Source organism: Cetorhinus maximus, chromosome 7, assembly GCF_964194155.1.
Source record: "Cetorhinus maximus chromosome 7, sCetMax3.hap1.1, whole genome shotgun sequence".
Taxonomy (NCBI): Eukaryota; Metazoa; Chordata; class Chondrichthyes; order Lamniformes; family Cetorhinidae; genus Cetorhinus; species Cetorhinus maximus.
In genome coordinates, this window is record NC_135885.1 from 110,179,138 (window position 1) to 110,204,847 (window position 25,710).

Here is a 25,710-nt window from a genome sequence, read left to right on the forward strand (position 1 = left end):
AGTGAGTGGAATTGAAGGAGAAGTTATTCAGTATGAGAACAAACTCAGCCAAGTGGAAAAGAGTGATGGTGATGTTTGGACCTCTGTTCCAGGGAGAAGGTGCAAGTTCTCACTCACATCATCCTGATGAGGAATAGAGTACAGAGGGAGTGGATGTCTATGGTGGAGAGTAAATAGTTAGGGCTAGTAAAATGGAAACTGCTGAAGTGACGTAGGGCATTGGTGCATATATGGATATAAGTAGGAAGAAACTGGACAAGGGGAGAAAGAATAGAGTTGAGATTGGAAGAAATACATTCAGTGAGACAGGAACAGGCTGCAACAACGGGTTGACCAGGGCAGTCATGTTTATTAATTTTGGGAAGGAGGTAGAATTGGGCTGTTTGGGATTGAAGGGCTATGAAGTTGGAGGTTGTAGGGGGAAGATCTCCAGAGCAGACTGGGTGACCGCTTTGTGGCCAGTCCGCAAGCATGACCCCAAGCTTCCTGTCACTTGCCATTTTAATTCCCCATCTTGCTTCGACTCTGACACTTCTGTCCATGGCCTGCCATGGTGTTCCAGTGAAGCTGAACACAAGCTCAAGGAATAGCACCTTATCTTTCGGCTGGACATTCTACTGCCTTCTGGATTCAACATTGAGTGCAAAATTTTAGATAATAATCGCTGCCTCCATCTTGTTCTATATGTGTTTATTTTTGGCTGGTTCAATCTTGTCTTCTTTCTTTCTTCATTACTTTATGTTGCATTCAGCTGTTATGTAGCCATTCATGCCTCATCTGTTGTTTCTTTACTATACTTCACTATTGTCATTACCACTCTCTTTGGCTTTTGTACCATGGAATTTTTAACCTCTTCTGCCTTCCACCCTATCACAGACTTTTCCTTTTGTTCTTCCTGCCTCCTGCCTCCTGCCTCCTTCCACTGTCTTAAGGCTACTACATTTCTATCTTTCTTCAGTTCTGATGAAAGGTCATCTTAACCTGAAATGTTGGGGAAAATTTTCTCCCCGTCGGGCGGGCTGGTCGGGAACGGGTGCGGGTGGGCGACAGAGCCGATCGCTGCCCGCAATCGGCTGCGCTGCCATTTTACGTCGACGGGCCAATTAAGGCCCGTCCAGCGTGATGCGCACCCAGAAGCGCTCAGCGCTACCTGTGCGGGTGGGGGTGAGGAGTTAGAGTCGGGGCCTGCGCTCTTGCGCGTATGCACGCGGAAGAGCGCAGAAATCTCCCTGAGGCACAGAGCTGCCTCAGGGAGATTAACTTCAGTTTTTAAGTTTACAATAAAGGAAGTTGAAAATCATTTACACATGTCCCCTCATGTGACAGCGTCACATGAACTGGGACATGTTTATGAAATATTTGAAAATTTTTTATGAATTTAGTAAATCCTTCATGAAACCTCATCCCGCCCGTGGATGAGGTTTCATGAAAAATGCGAAGGCCGCCTGGGCTCTTTACCTGCCCACCAACCTTAAGGTTGGACGGGCAGCCCTGTCCAATTGGTTAATTAGATTACTAATGCCCTTAACAGGCCTTTGACAGTTCGGTGGGTGCGCAGCCGACTCCGGTGCACGCCCGCCAAACAAAAGATTGGAATGACGCACAGTGACATCTGGACGCATGCCCGATGTCACCGCGTCATTTTATGGGTCGGCGTGCGGGGTCCACCGAAAAGCCTGGCCATTAATTCTGTTTCTGTACACAGATGCTGCCTGACTATTTCCAGCATTTTTAATATTTATTTCAGATTTCCAGCATCCGTAGTATTTTGCTTTTGTACTAGTCGACTATAATGTCAATCCTCTTAGACTTTCATTGAAACCAATGATTTTAAGAAGCAAAGTTTAGTAGTAAAAAACACTGTTGAAAAGTGAAACATTTGGTACATTAATGCCAATAATAGATTTGAAATCTGAGCTAATTGCAGTTATTCTAAGTCATTATCTATCATACTTGCTGATTTAAAAGCACCTTTTGAAGTTATTTTTAATACATTTAAGCAATTACTTTTTCAAAAATATGATGCACCCTTTTTCTAGCGGATTAAGGAACTTATGTTTCAGTCTGTTGCTGCATCAATATTTCAGGCTGATAGCTCAGCTGAAATATTTCAACAGAGTGGATGAAATTTGAGTTTGATTTACAGAAGCAAAAATCTTGAATTTAATTTCAGAAAGCCGTGACAACGATAACTGTTTGTCCTTGAAAATGTGGTACTAGCGATGAAATGTGGCACATTAGTTTAATCACTGATACATCACAAATGTGAGACCAGTAAGGCAGTTTTTATAGCACTCCTAGGAGGAAGTTATTAATGGCATTTAGGAACAGGTTTCAAACCTTACTCTAAAGCAGTGCTACATCAATGTATTCATACTAGGATTCATTCAGTATCAGAGTAGAATCCCAGTTGGTTGAACAGTGTTCCAATGATATCTGAAGAAAATTTCTATGTAAATAATGACAAAGGAAGCTGTACTGCTTTCCCTAAAACTTATAGTCATAATAATGATAAAGAATTATGTATATTTATTAAGTTGTAAACTGTATACTTGCAGTTTATTTTTGAATCAATAATGTTTGGTTGTGATTTTTATACCATTAGAAATTGCATGTTGTGCTAGCTAAAATAAGAAAAATGGAGATGTCTGTTCACTGAACAGTCAATGATATTCGGCTGCATTGAGCTTCACTAGATATTTCAAGAATTGGGAAAACCAAAGCGCAAATAGCCGAATGTGATATTTCATTGTGATATTTCATACTGCATTAACAAAATGTGATCATTTTTCTAAAAGTCTATTTGGCTTATTTAGCACTTTGCAGAAACTTTGGGACTTCAACCTGGGGATTCAGCTTTGTTTATAAATGGGCTACATATTGACCTGGACACTCATAATCCATTCAGGTGGGTACAAATGGCTTTCTATATCTATTCTCCTTGCTTGCCATGACGTTGCAGACTTTTCTCTTCAGCATTATAACATTATTCAGTTACTGTATGCATTAATGTGTGGAGTTAAAATGGCCATCTCAATCTAAAGAGTACTACTGTAATCAACAACCATCTGTGTATTTCCCATCTTCCCTTATTGAACAAATAGGAACAGTTGTGTTCTCAAAGTGCGTCTTTGAGGCTTCCCACTTCATCTCCTCAGTAGTATTCAATGAAATTTGCCACCCTCTCCATATGCAGCCTTCTCCCTGGGCTCATTTGGTCATATGGTTGAAGGGCCAAAGTAAGGAAAAACAACAAAGAACCTTTAGTAGGAGAATGAGCATATAGAAGAGGGGAAGGGAAAAAGAAGTTCGAGAATGACATGGTCACCTATGGTATTACAAATGGGAAAGGCTGCCTAACTGAAGCTATCCCTAAATATGTCTATTTTGCTGAGTGCACACATTTATTTTGGAATGATGTGAACTGTGTGCACATCTTGGGTTCAGGTCTGGAGTAGCAGCCAGCACCTCGATTCCCCTTGTTCTCTCCCTTTTTTTTAAACTTTTCTTTCCTTTTTACCCCTCCGCCACTACTGCCCCAGATCTGACTCCCTCTTAGATAGCTCCACAACTTCCCTCTGTAGTACTCTTGACATCCTCCAAAGGGTGCATCGAGGCACTCATCACTGCTTGCTTTATCAGGAGCAACTCTAACTGCCCTATCTTCTTCAATAGTCGACCTTTCCTTCCAGCACAGCCACTGATTGCTAATTATGCCAGTCTGCTTCCCGTCTCATTTGCGATTCCTGCAATTATGCTATCATCGTCCCTCACTGCATCTCCCTCTAGAATGGCTTGTGAACAAGGCTCTTTCCACCTGTAAACTTGTTACAGTTGATTGGTTTAGCATCACGGTCTTGACAGAATTCTAACTGAGGGTGATGACAACATCCCCCTTAATGAAACTTGCCTGCATTGCTATACCTTCCACCACTTGCCTTGGACAAACTAATGTGGTGGTGATGTTGACCTTATAGCCAAATCACACCTTGATCAGTTGTCCTACTGATCTGGCAACTTCTTCTCCTTGTCCATCTCATTTAGTTTCATCCCCTGACCTTTCATTTAAAATCCTTGTTCTCTACCACCCACTTCTCCAGGTTTCTCACTGAGATATTTTTACTGCTTTCCTCCTTCTGCCTCTGCAACTCCATCTCAGCTCATCATGCTTCTTCTGCGTTCTTCTGTGTTCACTACCCTCCTATCTTTCTCAACTTTAGCCTCTGACATAAATACCCTAGCCACCTACTCACCCCTTAATCTGGCAATTGCGTGAGGCTGAAAAAGACCGGACCTCTGTAACATTTGATTGGGTCCACGCCGCCATTTTACCCGAGCAGGCCAATTAAGGCCTGCCCAGAGTAGTTCACAACTCCTGTGGATAGTGGGAGTAGGCATGTGGCGGTGGGCGTGCACAGACCGCCGGGTCCAACGGCGACCCGGCAGCCTGTTTAAATGAAGGCCTGGCAGCCTTTGCGAGGCTGCTCACAATGGCTGGGAGAAGAGCACATCAGAGGGGCAATGTGCCTGACGCAAGTCCGGAGGGTAGGCCATTGGGGCAGGCCTGGCTGGAGGGTAGGCCACCGGGGCAGTGTGCTCCTCGTTTCTCCGAAGAGCGCTTAGCTTCCCTCCTGGAGGTGGTGGCAGCGCGGCGGGAGGTCCTTCTTCCGAGTGATGGGAGGTGGAGGCCTCACCATCTGTCCAAACGTGCGTGGGAGGAGGTGGCTGAGAGTGTCAGCTCCCATGATGTGGTGCGGTGCACGTGGGTCCAGTGCCGCAAATGATTCAATGATCTCCTGTGCTCAAGAAGGGTGAGTACCATGTTGCCTCAAGTCACTTAATGTAGCCGTCACCCTTGCACCCCAGCCAGCTGTGGAACTGGTTGCTCCCTCCCAGGCGGGGCCATCAAATGCTCCACGGGCCAGAGGACGCCCGCCAAGGTCATCGAGCGCAGTGAGCAGGCTATCTCAAATGCCAGTACCAGCAAGGGGACAGCACCTAGACGTAGCACCCGTAAGCATAAATTTGAGGCACCTTAGGAACACCACAGGTTTCTCACTGTTGCTTTTATGTTGGCCCATTGTAGTTCCTGGAAGACTTGGTGTGATGTCCAACATCTTATTTTTTGCTTTATGAAGTTACATTTGTTCCCTCAATAAATTTTGATATGTTGCCATGCCTCAGGATGATTCCTTACTTCTGCAAGTGGATGGGAAGCCATGATGTTATGAGTGAGTTGTTTGACATTGAGCTTTATTGACAAGTTAATGTTAGTATCCAGGCTGATTTAGTGCTCAGGTATCGAGTATGGAGCCTGCAGCCCTGGTGTGTGTTGAAGGTCCATCTGTGGTGGCCTAGCTGAAGGTTCTTTGGATTAAAGCCTCCCAGGTGTCCCTGCCTCCCTGGAGTATGCCCGGGTCAGCGTCTACCTCAGCATTCTCCTGTGCGTGTTCATCCTCGGAGTCACTGCTGGACTCATTATGTGCATTCGGAGCAACTGTGTCTATATCTTCCTCGTCCACTGCGTCGCCCCTTTCCAGTGCCAGATTGTGGAGAGCGCAGCATGCAACCACTATCACTGACACACGATCTGGGGGGTATTGGGGTGTGCCCCCTGAGCGGTCCAGGCATTGGAAGCGCATCTTGAGAAGACCAATGTTTCTCTCCACCGCAGCCCTTATGGAGACATGGCTCCTATTGTAGCGCTGCTCAGCTTCTGTTCCTGGATGGCGGAGAGGAATCTTGAGTCACCTTCTGAGGGGATAGCCCTTGTCACCCAGCAGCCATCCATCCAGCCGGGCTGGAGCACTGAAGAGCCTCGGCACCTGGGAATGTCTGAGTATGTAAGCGTCGTGGGAGCTGCCTGGGTACCTTGCACAGACTTGTAGAATCAGCATCCTGTGATCACACACTATCTGCACTTTCAAGGAGTGGAAGCCCTTCCTGTTGACAAAGGCACCGGGCTCACCTGCTGGCACTTTGATGGCCACATGTGTGCGGTCGATTGCACCCGGAACGCAAGGGAAGCCAGCAATGGCCGCAAAGCCTCTGGCTCGCTGTGTCTGGCTGGCCTCGCCCCAGCAGTAATGGATGAAAGTCAATGCCCGTCTGAACAGAGCGTCTGTCACCTGCTTGACACAAGTGTGGAGTCTCCGCAGAGATCAACTGCCGATCCCTGGAAAGAGCCAGAGGCATAGAAGTTGAGGGTAGCTGTGACCTTTAGAGCCACTGGCATGGGGTGCCCGCCCACACAATTTGCAGAGATCTCAGGGCCAATCATCTGACAGATATAGTTGACTGTCTCCCTTGAGAGATGGAGCCACCCTCAGCACTGAACCTCAGATATATTGAGGTAGCTGCTTCACTACCCAGGTATACCCTGGCAGCAGGATATTGGCATCTTCTGTGGCCCCTTCTGCCTTGGACTTCCTGTTGGCCCTGCGCCCCTTTTGCCTGCGCCTCTTCTCCCAAACGTGGCTCCCCTGGAGGCTGAATGTGGACTCCTGGCCTCCTGCCCATTCTGGCCCTCGCTTCCTCCTCAGAGGAGGTGCCTCCAGTGAAGAGCACAACTCCCATTCCCAGGCTAAGGGAAGGCTTCCTGAAATCTGGAGCCCCCAAAAATGAACTTTACTGTAGAGTCCTGAGCAAGGCTTTTACTCCTGCCTAAGCAGCTGGTATTGAAGTATTCCTGCTCACACAGGCAAGTATAAGTTACTTTCACACTTAAACACCTGAAAGATCACAATCACGACCCCACTCACCCCTTTTATCCTGCCCGTGGATGAGGATTATACAGATGTCTCCTACCCGCCTTCCTGTTGCGCCCATGCGACGTCCTGAAGGTCGCATGGGCTGCGAAAATCCAAGTTCAATTGCTGCTTCAAGGGCACTTAACTGGCCCGTTAATTGATGGTGGACGCGCATCCGAACTTATAGCGCCCACCTTCCCAAATATGGCGATGGTTCATGGTGACATCGGGACGCAAGCTTGATGTCACTGTGCATATTTTACACGTACACCAACGGGAAAATTCTGCCCATAGTACTTTCCTGCGTTGTATTTCATCTGCCTTGTGTCTGCCCATATTCACCAGCCCGTCCACAGTCTCCTGAAATCTATTACTATCCTCCACAATGTTTATTGCATTTTCAATTTTGTGGCACCTGATAGCTTGAAATTATACACTGTTTACCCAAGTCCAAGTCATTAATATGTTATCAAAAAGAGAAGTGGTGCTAATACTGATCTGTGGAAAATTGCACTGTCTGCCTCCCTCCAGTGTGAAAAACAACAGTCAACACTACTCTCTGCTTTCTCTTCCTTTGCCAGTTTCATAATAACTTCCTGTATATTAGTATAATTGGCCAGCCTAGATTTGTTGCTTGTTTTTTGGCATACAGTAGTGTACTGATGCCATTAAGGTGAAGCAGATGATTTAGCTAGTCCTGAAAAACCTTCTTCCACTGTAGTATTCTCAAAAAGCAGAATTTGCTGTAAGTTTACTTTAAAGGAGCCAGTCTCCTGACAAGGAGTTTCTGAATTGCAAGCAGGAATTTGAGTATATAAAGTAGGTCCCTTTCCCATTAGATAAACCAAGCCTACCATCCTTTTTTAAATATTTTATTTATTCGTTCATTGGACGCGGGCATCACTGGCTCGGCGATCAAGAATCTATCTACCTCTGACTTAAAAATATTCAAAGACTCTGTTTCCACTGCCTTTTGAGGGAGAGCGTTCCAAACATTTATGGCCCTCTGAGACAAAAAAATTCTCCCTATCTCTGTCTTAAAAGAGCAACCCCTTATTTTTAAACAGTGACCCCTAGTTCTAGATTCTCTCACAAGAGGAAACATCCTCTCCACATGCACCCTGTCAAGACCCCTCTGAAGCATAACCTTCCTACTTTCCCACCATTTAGATAATATGCTTTTTTTTCATTTTTCCTGACAAAATGGACAATTTCACATTTGCCCACATTATACTCCATTTGCCAAATCTTTTCCCATTCACCTAACCTATCTATGCCCCTTTGTAGCCTCCTTATGTCCCCTTCTCAGCTTACTTTCCTACCTGTCTTTGTGTCATCAGCAAATTTAGAAACCATAAGTTGTGTCCCTTCAACCAAGTCATTTATATGAGTTGTAAAATGTTAAGGCCCTAGAACTGATCACTGTGGCACACCATTTGTTACATCCCGCCAACCAAAAAGACCCATTTATGCCTACTTTCTGTTTCCTGTTACCTAGCCAATCTTCTATCCATGCTGATATATTACCCCCCACAACATGAGCTTTTATTTTCCACAATAACCTTTGATGTGGCACCTTACTAAATGCCTTCTGGAAATCTAAGTACAGTACATCCCTTTATCCACAGCACATGTAACTCCTTCAAAGAACTCCAATAGATTGGTTAAAAATGGTTTCTCTTTCACAAAACCATGCTGACTCTGCCTGATTGCCTTAAATTTTTCTAAGTGCCGTCCCATAACATCTTTAACAATATCTTCTAAGATTTTCCCAGTTACCAATGTTAAGCTAACTGGTCTGTAGTTTCCTGCTTTCTGACCCCCTCCCTTTTTGAATAAAGGAGTTACATTTGCTATTTTCCAATCTAATGGAGTCTTCACCGAATTGAGGGAATTTTGGAAAATTAAAACCAACGCACCAACTATCTCACAAGCCACTTCTTTCAAGACCTTAGGGTGAAGTCCATCTGGACCTGGGGATTTGTCAGCCCACAGCTCAATACCCCTTCCCTGGTGATTATAATTTTCTCGAGTTCCTCCCTTCCATTTCCTGATTTACAGCTATATCTGGGATATTTCTGGTGTCTTCTATAGTGAAGACCGAATTGCCCTGGTTTGCCCTACCCATTAAAAGCACGACAAATCGAATCTGCTATTAGCAAATTTAGCACCCATGCATTTGATCCTGTCATCCAAGTTATTAATATAGAGTGTAAGTATTTGAGACCCCAGCACTGATGCCTGTGCCACTCCACTCGTTACATTTTACCAACTTGAAAATTACCCATTTATGCCTAATCTTTGTTTCCTGTTAGCTAACCAATCCCTAACTGTGCTAATATGTTACCCCCTACACCATGAGCTTTTATTTTGTGTAGTAACCTTTGATGTGGAGCTTGTCAAATGCCTTCTGGAAATCTAAGTACAGCACTTCCACAGGTTCCCCTTTATCCATCATACTTGCTACTTCCTCAAAGAACGCTAATAAGTTAGTCAAACATGATTTCCCTTTCACAAAACCATGTTGCCTCTGCCTGATTGCATTAATATTTCCTAATGCCCTGCTATAATTTCCTTAATAATCGATTCCAGTAATTTCCCTCTGACAGATGTTAAGCTAACTGGCCTGTAGTTTTTTGCTTTCTGTCCCCCTGCTGTCTTGAACAGAGGAATCAGATTCGTTATTTTCCAATCTGATGGGACCTTTCCAGAATCTGGGGAATTTTGGAAAATTAAAACCAATGCATCTACTATCTCAGCAGCTATTTCTTTTACAACCCTTGGATGAAAGCCAACATGACCTGGGGACTTGTCAGCTTTTAGTTCTAATAATTTTCTCAGTACTCTCTCCCTGGTGATTATAATTGTTGTAAATTCCTCCCCCCCTTTGACATTGAGTGTACATAGTTGTACCTGCATGTTTTGATCCATCAGAATTGTTCTGCCTTCTTGAGTTGTAAGTGAAATAACAGCTAAAAGAAAGCAGTCGCAAGTGTCAGCCATGGCTTCATTAGTCATATTTCCCCCTTTGAGTCAGATCACTCCAGGATTTGAGCACGGAAATCAAGGCTGATAATTCAGTGCAGTACTGAGGGAGTGCTGCACTATTGGAGGTGCTGCCCTTCAGATAAGGGGTTAACCCGAGACCCTGAAGCTGTAACTAGTGAGATCAGTGCCGGGGCCTCAAATCTTTACAATCTAAATTAATGATTTGGATGAAGGGATTGAACTTATGGTAGCTAAATTTGCCGATGACACCAAGATCAGTTGGAAAGTAAATTGCCAAGAGGTAGTAGAGAGTCTGCAGAGGGACAGATTAAGGGAGTGGGCAAAAATTTGGCAGATGGAGTATAAATGTGGGAAATGTGAACTTGTCCACTTTGGCGAGAAAGATAGAAAAGCAATAAATTTAAGTGGAGAGAGATTACAGAACTCTGTGGTGCAGAGGGATCTGGGTGTCACAGAATCACAGTGCAGAAGAGGCCCTTCGGCCCATCGAGTCTACACTGACACGTGAGAAACACCTGACCTACCTACCTAATCCCATTTACCAGCACTTGGCCCATAGCCTTGAATGTCATAATGTGCCAAGTGCTCATCCAGGTACTTTTTAAAGGATGTGAGACAACCCGCTTCCACCACCCTCCCAGGCAGCGCATTCCAGACCGTCACCACCCTCTGGGTAAAAAGGATTTTCCTCACATACCCCCTAAACCTCCTGCTTCTCGCCTTGAAATTATGCTTCTTTGTGACTGACCCTTCAACTAAGGGGAACAGCTGCTCCCTATCCACCCTGTCCATGCCCCTCATAATCTTGTACACCTCGATCAAGTTGCCCCTCAGTCTTCTTTGCTCCAACGAAAACAAACCAAGTCTATCCAACCTCTCTTCATAACTTCCCAGGCAACATCCTGGTGAATCTCCTCTGCACCCCCTCCAGTGCAATCACATCCTTCCTATAATGTGGCGACCAGAACTGCACACAGTACTCCAGCTGTGGCCTCATCAAGGTTCTATACAACTCCAACATGACCTCCCTACTTTTGTAATCTATGCCTCGATTGATAAAGCCAAGTTTTCCAAATGCTATTTTCAACACCCCACTAACATGCCCCTCCGCCTTCAGAGATCTATGGACACACACGCCAAGGTCCCTTTGTTCCTCAGAACTTCCTAGTGCCATGCCGTTCATCGAATACTTCCTTGTCAAATTACTCCTTCCAAAGTGTATCACCTCACACTTTTCAGGGTTAAATTCCATCTGTTACTTATCTGCCCATTTGACCATCCCGTCTATATCTTCCTGTAGCCCAAGACACTCAACCTCACTGTTAACCACCCGTCCAATCTTTGTATCATTCGCAAACTTACTAATCCTACCCTCCACATAGTCATCTATGTCGTTTATATAAATGACAAATAATAGGGGACTCAGCACAGATCCCTGTGGTACGCCACTGGACACTGGCTTCCCGTCACAAAAGCATCCTTCTGTCATCACCTTCTGCCTCCTACAACTAAGCCAATTTTGAATCCACCTCATCAAATTACCCTGTGTCCCATGTGCATTTGTCTTCTTTATAAGTCTCCCATGTGGGACCTTGTCAAAGGCCTTGCTGAAATCCATATAAACTACACCCACTGCACTACCCTCATCTACACACCTGGTCACCTCCTCAAAAAATTCAATCGAATTTGTTAGGCATGACCTCCCTCTGACAAAGCCATGCTGACTATCCTTGATCAAACCTTGCCTCTCCACGTGTAGATAGATACTCTCCTTCAGAAATTTCTCCGATAGTTTCCCGACCACTGACGTGAGACTCACTGACCTGTAGTTCCCTAGCTTATCTCTACAACCCTTCTTATATAACGGAACCAAATTAGCTGTTCTCCAGTCCTCTGGCACCTCCCCCGTGGCCAGAGAGGAATTAAAAATTTGGATCAGAGCCCCTGCGATCTCCTCCCTTGCCTCCCTCAGCAGTCTGGGACACAAATCATCTGGACCTGGAGATTTGTCCACTTTTAAGACTGCTAACACTTCCAATACTTTGTCACTCCCTATATCAATTTGCTTAAGAACCTCACAGTCTCTCTCCTCGAGTTTGATACCTTCATCCTCATTCTCTTAGGTGAAGACGGACGTGAAGTGTTCATTCAACACTCGAACGATGTCCTCTGGCTCCACCCATAGATTGCCTCCTTGGTCCCTTATGGGCCCTACTCTTTCCCTGGTTATCCTCTTCCCATTGATATACTTATAGAATATCTTGGGATTTTCCCTACTTTTACCAGCCAGTGCTTTCTCATATCCCCTCTTTGCTCTCCTAATTGCTTTCTTAAGCTCCACCCTGCACTTTCTGTACTCCACTAATGCCTCTGCTGATTTGCTCCCCTTGTACCTGCTAAAAGCCTCTCTTTTCCTTCTCACGGTAACCTGAATATCTCTGGTCATCCGTGGTTCTCTGGGCTTGTTACTCCTTCCTATCACCCTAGAGGGAACATGTTGAGCCTGTACCCTCCCCATTTCCTTTTTGAACACCCTGCCCTGGTATGTGAATCAAAAGAAGTTAGTATGCAGTTACAAGCAAGTGATTAGGGCAGAATCTTTTCCTCGGATGGCGAGCGGGCCCCACCGGCTTGGCGGCGGGCGGACAGCCGATCCCCGCCACTGAAACGGGGCCTGCCGCCATTTTAAGTGGGTGAGCCAATTCAGGCCCGCCCAGCGGCATCCCCGACAAGAAGCGCTTCCTGTGCAGGGAGTGGGGAGGGAATCCCCATCTGTCAAAGTGCACTCTTTCACGCATGCGCACGAAAGAGCGCACTGCTCCCTGAGACCAAGTGCTGTCTCAGGGAGATCACTCACAGTGGTAAAAACTTTAAAAATAGAAACGTTAAAAAATTATTAACATGTCACACAAGATGGGATATGTTAATAAAGAACACATAAACTTTATTATTTTTGTACAAAACGGACATGAAACTTCATCCCGCCAGTGCCTTAAGGTTGGCCCGGCAGGTCTTTAAGTACTTTAATTAGCCTGTCCATGCCCTTAATTGGCCATTGACAGGTCGGTGGGCGGACAGCTGATTTCGCTGTCTGCCCACCTTTCTAAAAATTTTAATGGCCCAGGATAATGTCGGAGATTCCTCCCGATGTCACCCCGCGTTATTTTCCCCTCGACGACCGGGCCCCGCCCCCAAATCGCCAAGCGGAAAATCCTGGCCTAGGAAGGCAAATGGGATGTTGCCATTCATTGCAAGGGAATGGAATATAGGGCAGAAATTTTCACTCAGCTGGCAGGCGCGCGCCCGACCCGCTCAAGTGTGAAATGACGCGCATTGATGTCAGCTGAGTATGCCGACGTCAGTGCACAGTTGCGAGATAGTTTGGTTGGCAGGCGTGCGCTGGAGCCAGCAGCAAGCCTGCTGGCAATTAAAAGGCCTGCTAAGGCCATTATGTTATCAATTAAATTCAATTTTTAGCTGCTCGTCCAACCTAATGGTTGGCGTGCAGGCGAAAAGGCCAAGCGGCCTTTGCGCTTCTTTGGAAACCTCATCCACGGGCGGGATGAGGTTTCCAAAAGCAAATAAAAATAAAATAAAAACTTTAATTTTTAATTAATAACATGTCCCTGCTCATGTGACAGAGTCATATGAGGGGGACATATTTTATTACATTTTTATTTTTAAAATTTTTTTCACATCTCTTCATCCCACTGAGGGAGCTCCGTGCCGCAGGGAGATTATGCAGCGCTCACTCATGCACAAGCACCAAGTTCGTGCTCGGCCAGCTCGCACTCCTCCCCACTCCTGCACAGGCAGCACTCAGCCCTGCCGCTGTCATTTCATGCTGGGTGGGCCTTAATTGGCCCGCCAGCATAAAATCGTGGTGCAGTGCCGATCGCGGGTGACAGTCAGCTTCCCAACCTTCCCTGCCAAGCCTGCCCGCCAAGGGCAAAATTCTGCCCATAAAAGTAGGGAAGTTTTACTGCAGCTGTACAGGGCCTTGGTGAGGCCACATCTGGAGCACTGGTGTACAGTTTTGGTCTCCTTTGAAAAAAAGATATAATTGTCGTTGAAGCAGTTCGGAGAAGGTTCACTCGATTCATTCATTGGGTGAGGGGTTTATCTTATGAAGGAAGGTTGAATAGGTTGGGCCTATACCCATTGGATTTCAGAAGGATGAGAGGAGATGTTATTGAAACATCTAAGATCCTGAGGGTATTTCATAGGATAGATTCCGCGAGGATTTTTCCTCTTCTGGGAGAGACTAGAACCAAAGGACATAGTTTAATAGAAAGTGGCCTACTATTTAAAATGGAGATGAGGAGAATATTTTTCCTTCAAAGGGTGATTAGTATGTGGACTTCTCTTCCCCAGAAAACTGGAGGTTGTGTCATTGAATTTATTCAAGGCAGAGTTAGACAGATTTTTGAGAAGCAAGGAAGTCTAGAGTTATGGGGGGGCTGACGTCAAAGTGGAGTAGAAACCACAACCAGGTCAGCCATGATCTTATTGAAGCAGTCTCAAAGGGCTGAATGGCCTACTCCTGCTCCTAAATCCTATGTTCTTGCCTTTCCTCTCCGGTGAACATTTAAGGCATGGCATTATTTTGAAGAAGAGCAGGGGAGTTATGTATGATGCTTGGCCAATATTTACCCTCAATCCACCTCACACAGGCAAATTATTTGATCATTATCACATTGCTATTTGTGGAAGCTTAATGAGCACAAATTGGCTGACACATTTCATATATTACAACAGTGACCTCACTGCATTTAACGAGCTTTGGAATGTCCTGTGATTGTGAAAGACACTATGGGCTGAATCTTGTGGTCGGCATGCGGGGGCAGGCCCGACATGCCGACGCGTAAAATGACGCACGATGACGTCGGGTGTGTGTCCTGATGTCATTGCGCGTCATCTAGATATTTCGTTCGGCGGGCACCTGCAATCAGCATTAAGGTTGGCGGGCAGGCAAAGATCCAAGCAGGCTTTGCGATTTTCAGGAAACCTCATCCACGAAGCTTTTATAAAATAAATTAATAAATTTTCCAAACTTCACAAACATGTCCCAACTCATGTGACACTGTCACATGAGGGGACATGTTTAAATAAATTTTTACTTCATTTATTTAAATGTTTTATAATCTATTCAATCTCCCCGAGGCAACTCCATACCTCAGGGAGATTGCTGCGCTCTTTCGCGTGCATACGCGAAAGAATGCAGGCCCTGACTCTCCCTCCTCCCCCCCACCCGCACAGGCTGAGCACTGCTGGCCGCGCGTTACGCTGGGCGGGCCTTATTTGGCTTGCCCGCGTAAAATGGTGGCGGGCAGCCAATCACAGGCAGCGATCAGCTCTGTGCCTGCTCCCGCCCAGCCCGCCCACCATAGGAAAAATTCTCCCCTATATAAATTCAAGTTTTTTTTTTGGAAATGGAGTTGGAAAGCCTGATAATACAATTTATCAGGCCCAGAGAACATCAAAAATTATTGCAGTAATGAAATTGCAAAGAAAACAATGTAATCAAAAATTCTAACTTTGCAACCAAGAGCAGAGCTGAGACTTTTAAGAAGGTTACTCCAACTAAACATGGGGCAGGATTTTACGCGTCAGCGAGCGGGGGTGGGGCCCGCTCGCTGATGCATAAAATGACGCGTGGTGACATCAGGGGGAACTCCCGACTCACCGCGCCTCATTTAAATTTTGAGGAAGGCGCAGCGAAATCAGCTCCCGCTCCCGCCAACCTGTCAATGGCCAATTGAGGCCATTGACAGGATCAGTTGAACAATTAAAGGACCTGCCCGTCCAACCTTAAGGTTGCCAGGCAGGCCAGGAGCCCCGGCGCGAATTGGAAAAAGCATAAAACCTCATCCTCATTCATGTAGCTTTTTAAAAATTTTAATAAAGTTTTTGTGAAAATTATTGTCACATGAGGGGACATGTCAGGGAAATTTTATTTTTCTATTTTTATCTTTTTGACATTTACAGCCGATCTCCCTGAGGCTGCATTTAGCCTCAAGGAAATGAGTACTCTTTCATGCGCATGCGCGAAAGAGTGCACTCTCGCTTTTGGGGAATCGCCCCCGCCTGCACAGGGAGCACATAGCGTCACGCTGGGCGGGCCTTAATTGGCCCGCCCACGTAAAATGGCACCGCGCCCCCGATTGGGGACGCCGATCGCAAGTGCACCTGTGCGCGCCTGCTATTCAACCTCCCCCCTGATGGGGGGAAAGTGCCTGTTGGTTGAGCATTAATTATTGGTCAGGATAAAAGAATAAATGCCCCATTCTTTTTCAAGTGATGTTGCAGGATCTTTTTCACCTACCTGAGAGGGCAGCCTTGGTTTAGCATCCCTTCTAAAATGTAGCACTCCTTCAATATTGCATTCAAGTGTCAGCTTAGATTGTATACTCAAATCTCAGGAGTGGGATTTGAAGCAATTTTATTTTCAAACTGTGTGGCAGTGCAGAAACCAAAAGTTTCCACTCAGGCCTTGCACAGTTGACCCCTTTAAATTGTCACACATGCACAGCTGCACAAAAAAAATTGATGGGGCCATGCACTTCAATAAGTTGCCCATGCACTCCAAAAAAAGCTTAGAGGGAATGTTGTTTCCAACACATAAACTTCAGAGTGAGAGGTATGAGTGCCAACACTGAACAAAAGCTGCCAACTAATTTAATTTGTATCTAGGTATTCTATTTATTTACTTATATAACCAATGGAATTGAAATCTGCAATTCAGGATCGTTATCAGTTAAATGATTGAATGCCAAGTTGGAAGATAATTTTACATTTCTTTAAAACATGATATCCTGGGAGCTTAATAAATATATCATTCTGTTTAATAGGCTATTGCAAACTTTTGAGGAGTTCTCCCATTGACTTAGCCATGCTATTTTCAGATTTAACCAGCATTTTCAAAAGAAAATGATTTCCTGTGCTTGTTGCATTGTCTATCAGCAAAATCTGATTAATCCATTTTTTTTCCCCCAGTATCCTAGATATCCTCAAAGAGGAAGGAAAAGTTATGGATGGTCTTTATAACCTTGGGATCAAAGATAAAGATCTAAGTAAACTTCTGAGTCTGAATGTTTATCCTATAGAAGAAAACCCAGCACTTGATATCCGACACTCAGCCATAATTGTTGGTATATTATGCATTGTTATGTGGTGTGTATGTGTGCTCATCTTTTGACCTCTAGAGCTCTTCCTGATATATGATTATTAACAAAAATGTATTGGCTCTATGTTTGTCTAGAGGTTGTCTACAGCTTTTTCATAGCTTCAGGAGAACATTAGTGGAAGCCTTGGAGGAAACAGTATACCAGAGTCATACATCACAGAAGTCCAATCAGTCCATTGCTTCTGTGCTGGTTCTTTTAAAGCTGTATCCAATTTGCCCCGTGCCCCTGTTCTTATGCCATAGATCTGCAAATTTCTCCTTTTCGGGGAGTGATTCAGCATGTGAATTGCTCCTTAGGAGAGCCAGCACAGGCACGATGAGCCAGATGGCTTTCTGTGCTGGAACGATTCTGTGATTCTTTGCTAGATACAATTGTCTTCTGAAAGTTATTATTAACCTGCTTCCACCACCCTTTTAGATACTACATTCCAGATTGTAACAATTTGCTACGTAAAAAAGAAAAAATCTAATTTCACCACCTCCCGCCATTTACAGTAAATCTTTGTCTTCTGGTAACCAACCCTTTTGCAAATGGAAACTGTTTTTTCTTATCTGTCTATAAAACACCTAATAATTTGAGCGCCTCTGACTTAATCTGCACTTAGCTAGCAGAAACCTAGAAAACTGTCCGCCAAAAAGCTATTGCAGCTAGGTCAATTGTCAAATCTGTGATTGATAGATTTTTGTGAGGCAACTACAAGTTGAGGGTAACTGAACCATTTTGGATAGATCGAGTTAAGGTACAGATCAGCTGTTATCTCGTTGAAAGGTGGAGCAAGCTCAAGGGGCAGAATGACTGACTGCTGCTCCAATGTTCCTTTTCTGTTCTAAGGTTTCTGTTTCTGGTTTTTCTTGATTCTCCAAGTAATTGAAGCTGCTCAACGCTGGTTCCATTCTGGTAAATCTCCTCTGCAGCCATTGCAAAGCTTTGACACCCTTCCTGAAGTGTAATGCTGAGAATTGAACACAATATTGTAGATGAGGCCTGACAGTGATTTACCAAATTTTAGCATAACCTCCTTGCTTTTGTTCTCTGTTCCTCTCTTTGTTAAGCCAAAGAACCTGTATGCTTTTTAACAGCCTTACCAGTTTGCCCTGCCACCTTCATAGATGGGTATGTGAACCCCAGGCTTCTCTGTTCCTGCACCCCCTTTAAAATTATACCTTTCAGTTTATATTGTGCCTCTTCCTTTTTTCCTTCCAAATGCATCACTTCACAATGCTCTGCATTAAGTTCCATCTGCCTTGCCTCTGCTCATTTCATTAGTCTGTCTATGTCCTTCCGATCATATTCTCCTCACTGTTTACTACATTTACAAGCTTTTTGCCATCCACAAACTTTGAAGTTATGTCCTTTGTACCCAAGTCCAAGTGATGAATATGTGCTAAAAATAAGAGTGGTCCTAATAGTGGTCCCCTAGGGAACATCACTGTATACTTTCCTCCAAGTCTTTCAGACTCAATTTGCCTTTCACAATTCCGTGCTGGTTGTCGTTGATCAACCCATGTTTTTCTGAGTGATAGTTAATTTTGCCCCAGATTATAATCTCTGAAATTTTCCCCATGACATTAGGCTGACTGGCCTTTAGTTACTGGATTTATCTCTCTCCCATTTTTGAACAGGTGTGTAACATTTGCAACTGTTCAATCCACTGGCATCACTTCTTTAATTAAGGAGGATTGAAAGATTACGGCCGGGATTTTCTGGTTCCACCCATGGCGGGAATTGCCACAGGCAGACCGGAAAATTTGGAGAGCAGCCAAAGTCCGTTGACTTTGGGTGGGAATTTCCAGCCCATTGTCTAGAACTTCCACCCTTGCTTCCCCCAATAATATATCTTACCTGGACCAGGTGACTTTTTTGCTCTGAACTGAATGTTTCACCAAAACCATAATGCACAACATTAAAGGGTTATAATCATTACTGTTTTTAATGCATTGGTGCATTTACATAAATAAGTCTAATGACAGCAATTTGTCTGAGAATGCATTTGAGAGTTAGACAGGCAAGTCAGTATTGGCATTCACATATAGCATGTTAGGAAACATTATCTTAGCAGACCTGCTGGTGGTGTAGAGCCTCTCTGGTTCTCTGGAGGCTGAGAATCATGCTGAGATTTAAAATGAGTTGTTCTTGGCAATGAAGAAAAATACTATTTACTGATTTAAATAAAAATTCCTGATCATTACCTATTAAACATTTTTCTGAGCAAAACTGTACAGATTAGAGGGTAGAATTTTTGGGTTGGCGAGCGGGGGCAGGGCCCACTTGCCGACGTGTAAAATGACAGTGAGGTTGAGTGTCTTGGGCTACAGGAAGATATAGACGGGATGGTCAAATGGGCAGATAAGTGGCAGATAGAATTTAACCCTGAAAAGTGAGGTGATACAGTTTGGAAGGAGTAATTTGACAAGGAAGTATTCAATGAACGGCATGGCACTAGGAAGTTCTGAGGAACAAAGGGACCTTGGCGTGTGTGTCCTTAGATCTCTGAAGGCGGAGGGGCATGTTAGTGGGGTGGTGAAAAAGGCATATAGGACACTTGCCTTTATCAATCGAAGCATAGATTACAAAAGTAGGGAGGTCATGTTGGAGTTGTATAGAACCTTGGTGAGGCCACAGCTGGAGTACTGTGTGCAGTTCTGGTCGCCACATTATAGGAAGGATGTGATTGCACTGGAGGGGGTGCAGAGGAGAGACCAGGATGTTGTCTGGGATGAAACATTTAAGTGATGATGAGAGGTTGGCTAGACTTGGGTTGTTTTAGTTGGAGCAGAGAAGACTGAGGGGCGACCTGATCGAGGTGTACAAGATTATGAGGGGCATGGACAGGGTGGATAGGGAGCAGCTGTTCCCCTTAGTTGAAGGGTCAGTCACAAGGGGGCATAAGTTCAAGGTGAGGAGCAGGAGGTTTAAGGGGATGTGAGGAAAAACTTATTTACCCAGAGGATGGTGACGGTCTGGAATGCACTGCCTGGGAGGGTGGTGGAGGTGGGTTGCCTCACATCCTTTAAAAAGTACCTGGATGAGCACTTGGCACGTCATAACATTCAAGGCTATGGGCCAAGTGCTGGTAAATGGGATTAGGTAGGTAGGTCAGGTGTTTCTCATGTGTCGGTGCAGACTCGATGGGCCGAATGTGATTCTGTGAAATAGGGCAGTGGTTAATAACATTTTCACCAATCTTCTGTTTTGGAACCCCTATCATATTTTGCATCCTCCACTGACTAGTGGAGCAGGTAGATCACTTCAACAAGGCTTCTACCAATTTTTTTTGCTGGTTTCTGAGAGATGCATCAAAACAATTTGGGATTCCAGTTCCCATTGATTTCCTTCTGTAAATTCATGTCCAATAGCGAGGATTTCACTGAAACCACTGTATTAGTGGATCTTGAACATATTTACTGGCCTGTTTCTTTTTCTTTTAGTGGATGAATGACCTGGAAAGGGACCAAAAGTACCGTTCTTGGCCATCAAGTTATCAAGAGCTATTGCGACCAACCTTCCCAGGTGTCATACGGCAAATTAGGCGCAACTTTTTCAATTTGGTAAGCATTTTGAAATAAAGATATTATATTAGTTATATGTATTTTTTGGTATCATTTTACATTATTTCTCTAATTATTAAATTGATAATGGCACAAAAATTTGCACCACATGATTGTCATAGTTCAAGAAAGTAGTTCACCACCTTCCCAAGGGAATGTGCAACAAATGCTGGCCTAGCTAACAATGCCACATCCTTTGAACATATAAAAGAAAAGAAAGAGCCGATATAATCCTTTATCGCATCTTAGCTTTAGAAGGACCATTGATATTTCCATCACACATACTTGGTTCAGTCTACTACTAACAGCAGAGATTGCAGTATAGCATCATAAAGACTTATAGCACAGGAGGCCATTTGGCCTGTCATGCCTGTGCCAGCTCTTTGAAAGAGCTGTCCAATTTAGTCCCCCACTCCAGCTTTTTCTCCATGATCCTGCAAATTAGTTCTCTTCAAGTAGATGTCCAATTGCCTTTTGAAAGTTCCTATGGAATCTGTTTCCACAGCCCTTTTGGGTAGTGCATTCCAGGCCACAACAATTCCTCAGATTCTGAAGCAGTCCATTTCCATATGCAGCAAGACCTGGACAATATTCAGACTTGGGCTGATAAGTGGCAAATAACATTCACACCACACACTCGTGCCAGGCAATTGACCATCTCCAACTAAAGAGAATCTAACCATCTGCCCTTGTCATTCAATGGCATTACCATCACTGAATCCCCCACTATCATCCTGGGGGTTACCATTAATCTGAAACTGACTGGACCAGCCGTATAAATACTGTGGCTACGGAGGAGGTCAGAGGCTGGGAATTCTGCAGAGAATAACTCACCTCCTGACTCCCCAAAGCCTGTCCACCATCTACAAGGCACAAGTCAGCAGTGGGTTGGAATTTTCTCCACTTGCCTGGGTGAGTGCCAGTCGGAGCAGCAGCGGGAGCGGAGCGAACCTGGAGGTGAACGGCGCCAGCGGAGCTTTTCAATAAAAGCTAGAGAGTCGAAGCTCAGATTAAGTCAGTTGGAGCAGCAGCGGGAGTGGAGCGGAGCGAACCTGGGGTTGAACAGCGTCAGTGGAGCTTCTCAATAAAAGCCTCAGGGTTAAGGCCCAGATCGAGCCGGTCGGAGCAGCCACTAACTGGCCCAGATCAAGCCGGTTGGAGCAGCCGCTAACCGGCCCAGATCAAGCCAATCGGAGCAGCCACTAACTTGTCCAGATCGAGCCGGTCAGAGCAGCCGCTAACCGGCCCAGATCGAGCCGGTCAGAGCAGCCGCTAACCGGCCCAGATCGAGCCGATCAGAGCAGCCGCTAACTGGCCCAGATCGAGCCGGTCGGAGCAACCGCTAACCGGCCCAGATCGAGCTGGTCGGAGCAGCTGCTAACCGGCCCAGATCGAGCCGATCAGAGCAGCCGCTAACTGGCCCAGATCGAGCCGGTTGGAGCAGCCGCTAGCCGGCCCAGATCGAGCCGGTCGGAGCAGCCGCTAACTGGCCCAGATCGAGCCTGTCGGAGCAGCTGCTAGCCGGCCCAGATCGAGTCGGTCGGAGCAGCCGCTAACCGGCCCAGATCGAGCCGGTTGGAGCAGCCGCTAACCGGCCCAGATCGAGCCGGGTGAATCAGCCACTAACCGGCCCAGATCGAGCCGGTCGGAGCAGCCGCTAACCGGCCCAGATCGAGCCGGTCGGAGCAGCCACTAACCGGCCCAGATCGAGCCGGTCAGAGCAGCTGCTGACCACAACAGGAACCCTGCCAGAATTCGCAAAGGCTGATAAAAGTGATGTCAGCGCAAAGCAGAGAGCTGATTGGTAGGTAGTGGATAAGGTGTTTTTCTCCACTTTAAAGCTACATTAAGGAAAGGTGAGAGTTCTAGCTTTCTAAAAAAAATAAAGAAACTTCTATAATTTTCTACTTGGCTTAAATTTAGGGTTTAATTTAATTTTCAGAATATTTTAACTAAAGGTCTGGCAGGGGAGCTCAGTCCCATGTGTTGTATGGCCTGCAGTATGTGGGACGTCTTAGATGCTTCTGGCAGTGTGGATGACCACATCTGCAGGAAGTGCCACCAGTTTGACCAACTTGAGCGCCAGGTTTTGGATCTTGAGTGTTGGCTGGAGGCACAGCGGTGCATCCACGAGGCAGAGAGTTACAGGGATAGCACATTTTTAGATGTGGTCACTCTGCAGCTTAAGGAAGTGCAGTCAGAGAAGGAATGGGTGACCACCAGTCAGAAGAAGGGAGGCAGGCGGGTAGTCAGGAAAGCCCCAGAGTGAATCTCACTCAAGAACAGTTTTTCTGTATTGGAAAACGCTGAGAGTAACGATTCCTCTGGGGAGTGCAGCCAGAGCCCAGCTGCACAAGGAGGGAGGAGAAAGAGAGAAAGAGCAATAGTGGTATGAGACTCAGTAGTGAGGGGTACAGACAGGCGTTTCTGTGGCCGCATGCGTGACTCCAGGATGATGTGTTGCCTCCCTGGGGCCAGGGTCAAGGATGTCACTGAACAGCTGCAGGGCATTCTGAAGGGGAAGGGTGAATAGTCAGAGATTATGGTTCACATTGGGACCAACAACATGGGCGGAAAGAGTGATGAGGTCCTGCAACAAGGATTTAGGGAGCTAGGTAGCAGTTTGAAAAGCAGGACCTCAAAGGTTGTACTCTCTGGATTACTCCCGGTGCCACGTGCTAGTGAGGTTAGGAATAGGCGGATAGAACAGATGAATGGGCGTATTAGTGAGAGGCAGCATGGTTTTGTGAAGGGAAGGTCGTGTCTCACTAACTTGATCGAGTTTTTCAAGGAAGTGACAAAGATGATTGATGATGGAAGGGCAGTGGATGTTATCTACATGGATTTCAGTAAGGCCTTTGACAAGGTCCCTCATGGCAGACTGGTACAGAAGGTAAAGTCACACGGGATCAGAGGTGAGCTGGCAAGATGGATACAGAATTGGCTTGGTCATAGAGGACAGAGGGTAGCGGTGGAAGGGTGCTTTTCTGAATGGAGAGCTGTGACTAGTGGTGTTCTGCAGGGATCAGTGCTGGGACCTTTGCTGTTTGTAGTATACGTAAATGATCTGGAGGAAAATGTAACTGGGCTAATTAGTAAGTTTGCAGACAACACTAAGGTTGGAGGAGTTGCAGATAGTGAAGAGGATTGTCAAAGGATACAACGGGATATAGATCGGTTGGAGACTTGGGTGGAGAAACGGCAGATGGAGTTTAATCCGGACAAATGCGAGGTAATGCGTTTTGGAAGGTCTAATACAGGTAGGAATTATACAGTAAATGGCAGAACCCTTAAGTGCATCGACAGGCAGAGGGATCTGGGTGTACAGGTCCACAGGACACTGGAAGTGGCAACGCAGGTGGATAAGGTAGTCAGGAAGGCATATGGCGTGCTTGCCTTCATTGGCAGGGGTATTGAGTATCAAAGCTGGGAAGTCATGCTGCAGCTGTATAGAACCTTGGTTAGGCCACACTTGGAATATTGCGTGCAATTCTGGTCGCCACATTACCAGAAGGATATGGAGGCGTTGGAGAGGGTGCAGAGGAGGTTTACCAGGATGCTGCCTGGTCTGGAGGTTATTAGCTATGAGGAGAGGTTGGAGAAACTCTAGATTGTTAACACTAGAGCAACGGAGATTGAGGGGCAACTTGATAGAAGTTTACAAAATTATGAGTGGCATGGACAGAGTAGATAGTCAGAAGCTTTTTCCCAGGGTGGAAGAGTCAATTACTAGGGGACATAGATTTAAGGTGAGAGGAGAATACTTTAGAGGAGATGTGCGGGACAAGTTTTTTACGCAGAGGGTAGTGAGTGTCTGGAATTCACTGCCAGAGGAGGTGGTGGAAGCAGGTACGATAGTGGTGTTTAAGAGGCAGCTTGACAAATACATGAATAGGATGGGAATAGAGGGATACTGACCCTGGAAGTGCAAAATGTTTTAGTTTGACAGGCAATATGATCGGCACAGGCTTGGAGGGCCGAAGGGCCTGTTCCTGTGCTGTACTTTTCTTTATTCTTTGTTTCTTTTTTGAATGCGTTGCTGAAGAGTTGGTGCAGGAGGGAAGGCTTTAGATTCCTGGATCACTGGGGCCGTTTCTGGGGAAGGTGGGATCTGTAAAATTCAGACAGGTTGCACCTGAACCGGAACAGGATCAACATCCTTGTGAGATGGGGTTTGCTAGTGCTGCTGGTAGGGGTTTAAACTAATTTGGCAGGGAGATGGGATATGAAGTGGAGGTGTAGTGGGGGTGATGCACAGACAACTATAGAAGAAAAAAACAAGTAAGCCTGGAAGGCAGAGCGTTTACAGTCAAGTTAAGGCATATGGGAGCATGGCAAGGCTGGATGGCATTTATTTTAATACAAGGAGACTTGCGAGTTAGGCAGATGAGTTGAGGGTGTTGAGTAACACATGGGGATACTATATCACTGCTATCATGGAGACATGCTTGGGGGAGGGGCTGGACTGCCAGCACAATATTCCTGGGTTCAGAATCTTCAGGCAAGACAGTGGTTGGGGAGCATGGGGCTGTAAAAGAGGAGGTGGTGTTGCAAAGATAAAAGCAAAATACTGCAGGTGCTGGAAATCTGAAACAAAAACAGTAAATGCTGGAACAGCTTAGCAGGTCTAGTAGCCTCTGTAGAGAGAGAAACAGAGTTAACGTTTCGAGTCTGTATGACCCTCCTTCAGAATTGAAGAGAAGTGGAAATGTGATTAAATTTATACTGTTTGGGGAGGGGTGGGGCAGGTGGAGCTGGACAATTCACAAAGCTGCCATGAACTAAAGGGGGTGTTAATGGTAGTGGTTAGTGCTAAAAAAGGTGCTGAGAGTGGCATAAAAGTAAGAAAGCAGAATGTGACAATAGCAGAACAAGGGTAGCATCGTGTGAAGGAACAACATGGAACAAGTAACAGATGGTCCAGTAGGGGATAGGGTAGGGGGAGGGGGTGGTGATGGGGAAAAAATGAGGATAGAAGGGGAGATAAAAAAGGGGATAAAACCATGGATAAATAAAGATAAAAATAAGTGGATAACAAATAAAAATAAATGTAGAAAAAAAGGATTAAGAAAAGGGGGTGAGGATGGAGGATAGAGTTCATGATCTGAAGTTGTTGAACTCAATGTTAAGTCCGGAAGGCTGTAAAGTGCCTAATCGTAAGATGAGGTGCTGTACCTCCAGTTTGCATTGGGCTTCACTGGAACATTGCAGCAGGCC

General features: G+C 45.5%; 1 protein-coding gene across 2 annotated transcripts in view; it reads left to right on the top strand.

The window, feature by feature from the left end:
- The window catches only part of uggt2 (UDP-glucose glycoprotein glucosyltransferase 2), a 400,098-nt gene that overhangs the window by 149,780 nt on the left and 224,608 nt on the right, over positions 1-25,710 (top strand). For both annotated transcript variants that reach the window (XM_078545909.1, XM_078545910.1), the window contains exons 12-14: positions 2,817-2,908; positions 16,755-16,905; positions 20,374-20,493. In XM_078545909.1, the coding sequence (XP_078402035.1) occupies positions 2,817-2,908; positions 16,755-16,905; positions 20,374-20,493 (363 nt within the window). The remainder of the gene's footprint in view (positions 1-2,816; positions 2,909-16,754; positions 16,906-20,373; positions 20,494-25,710) is intronic.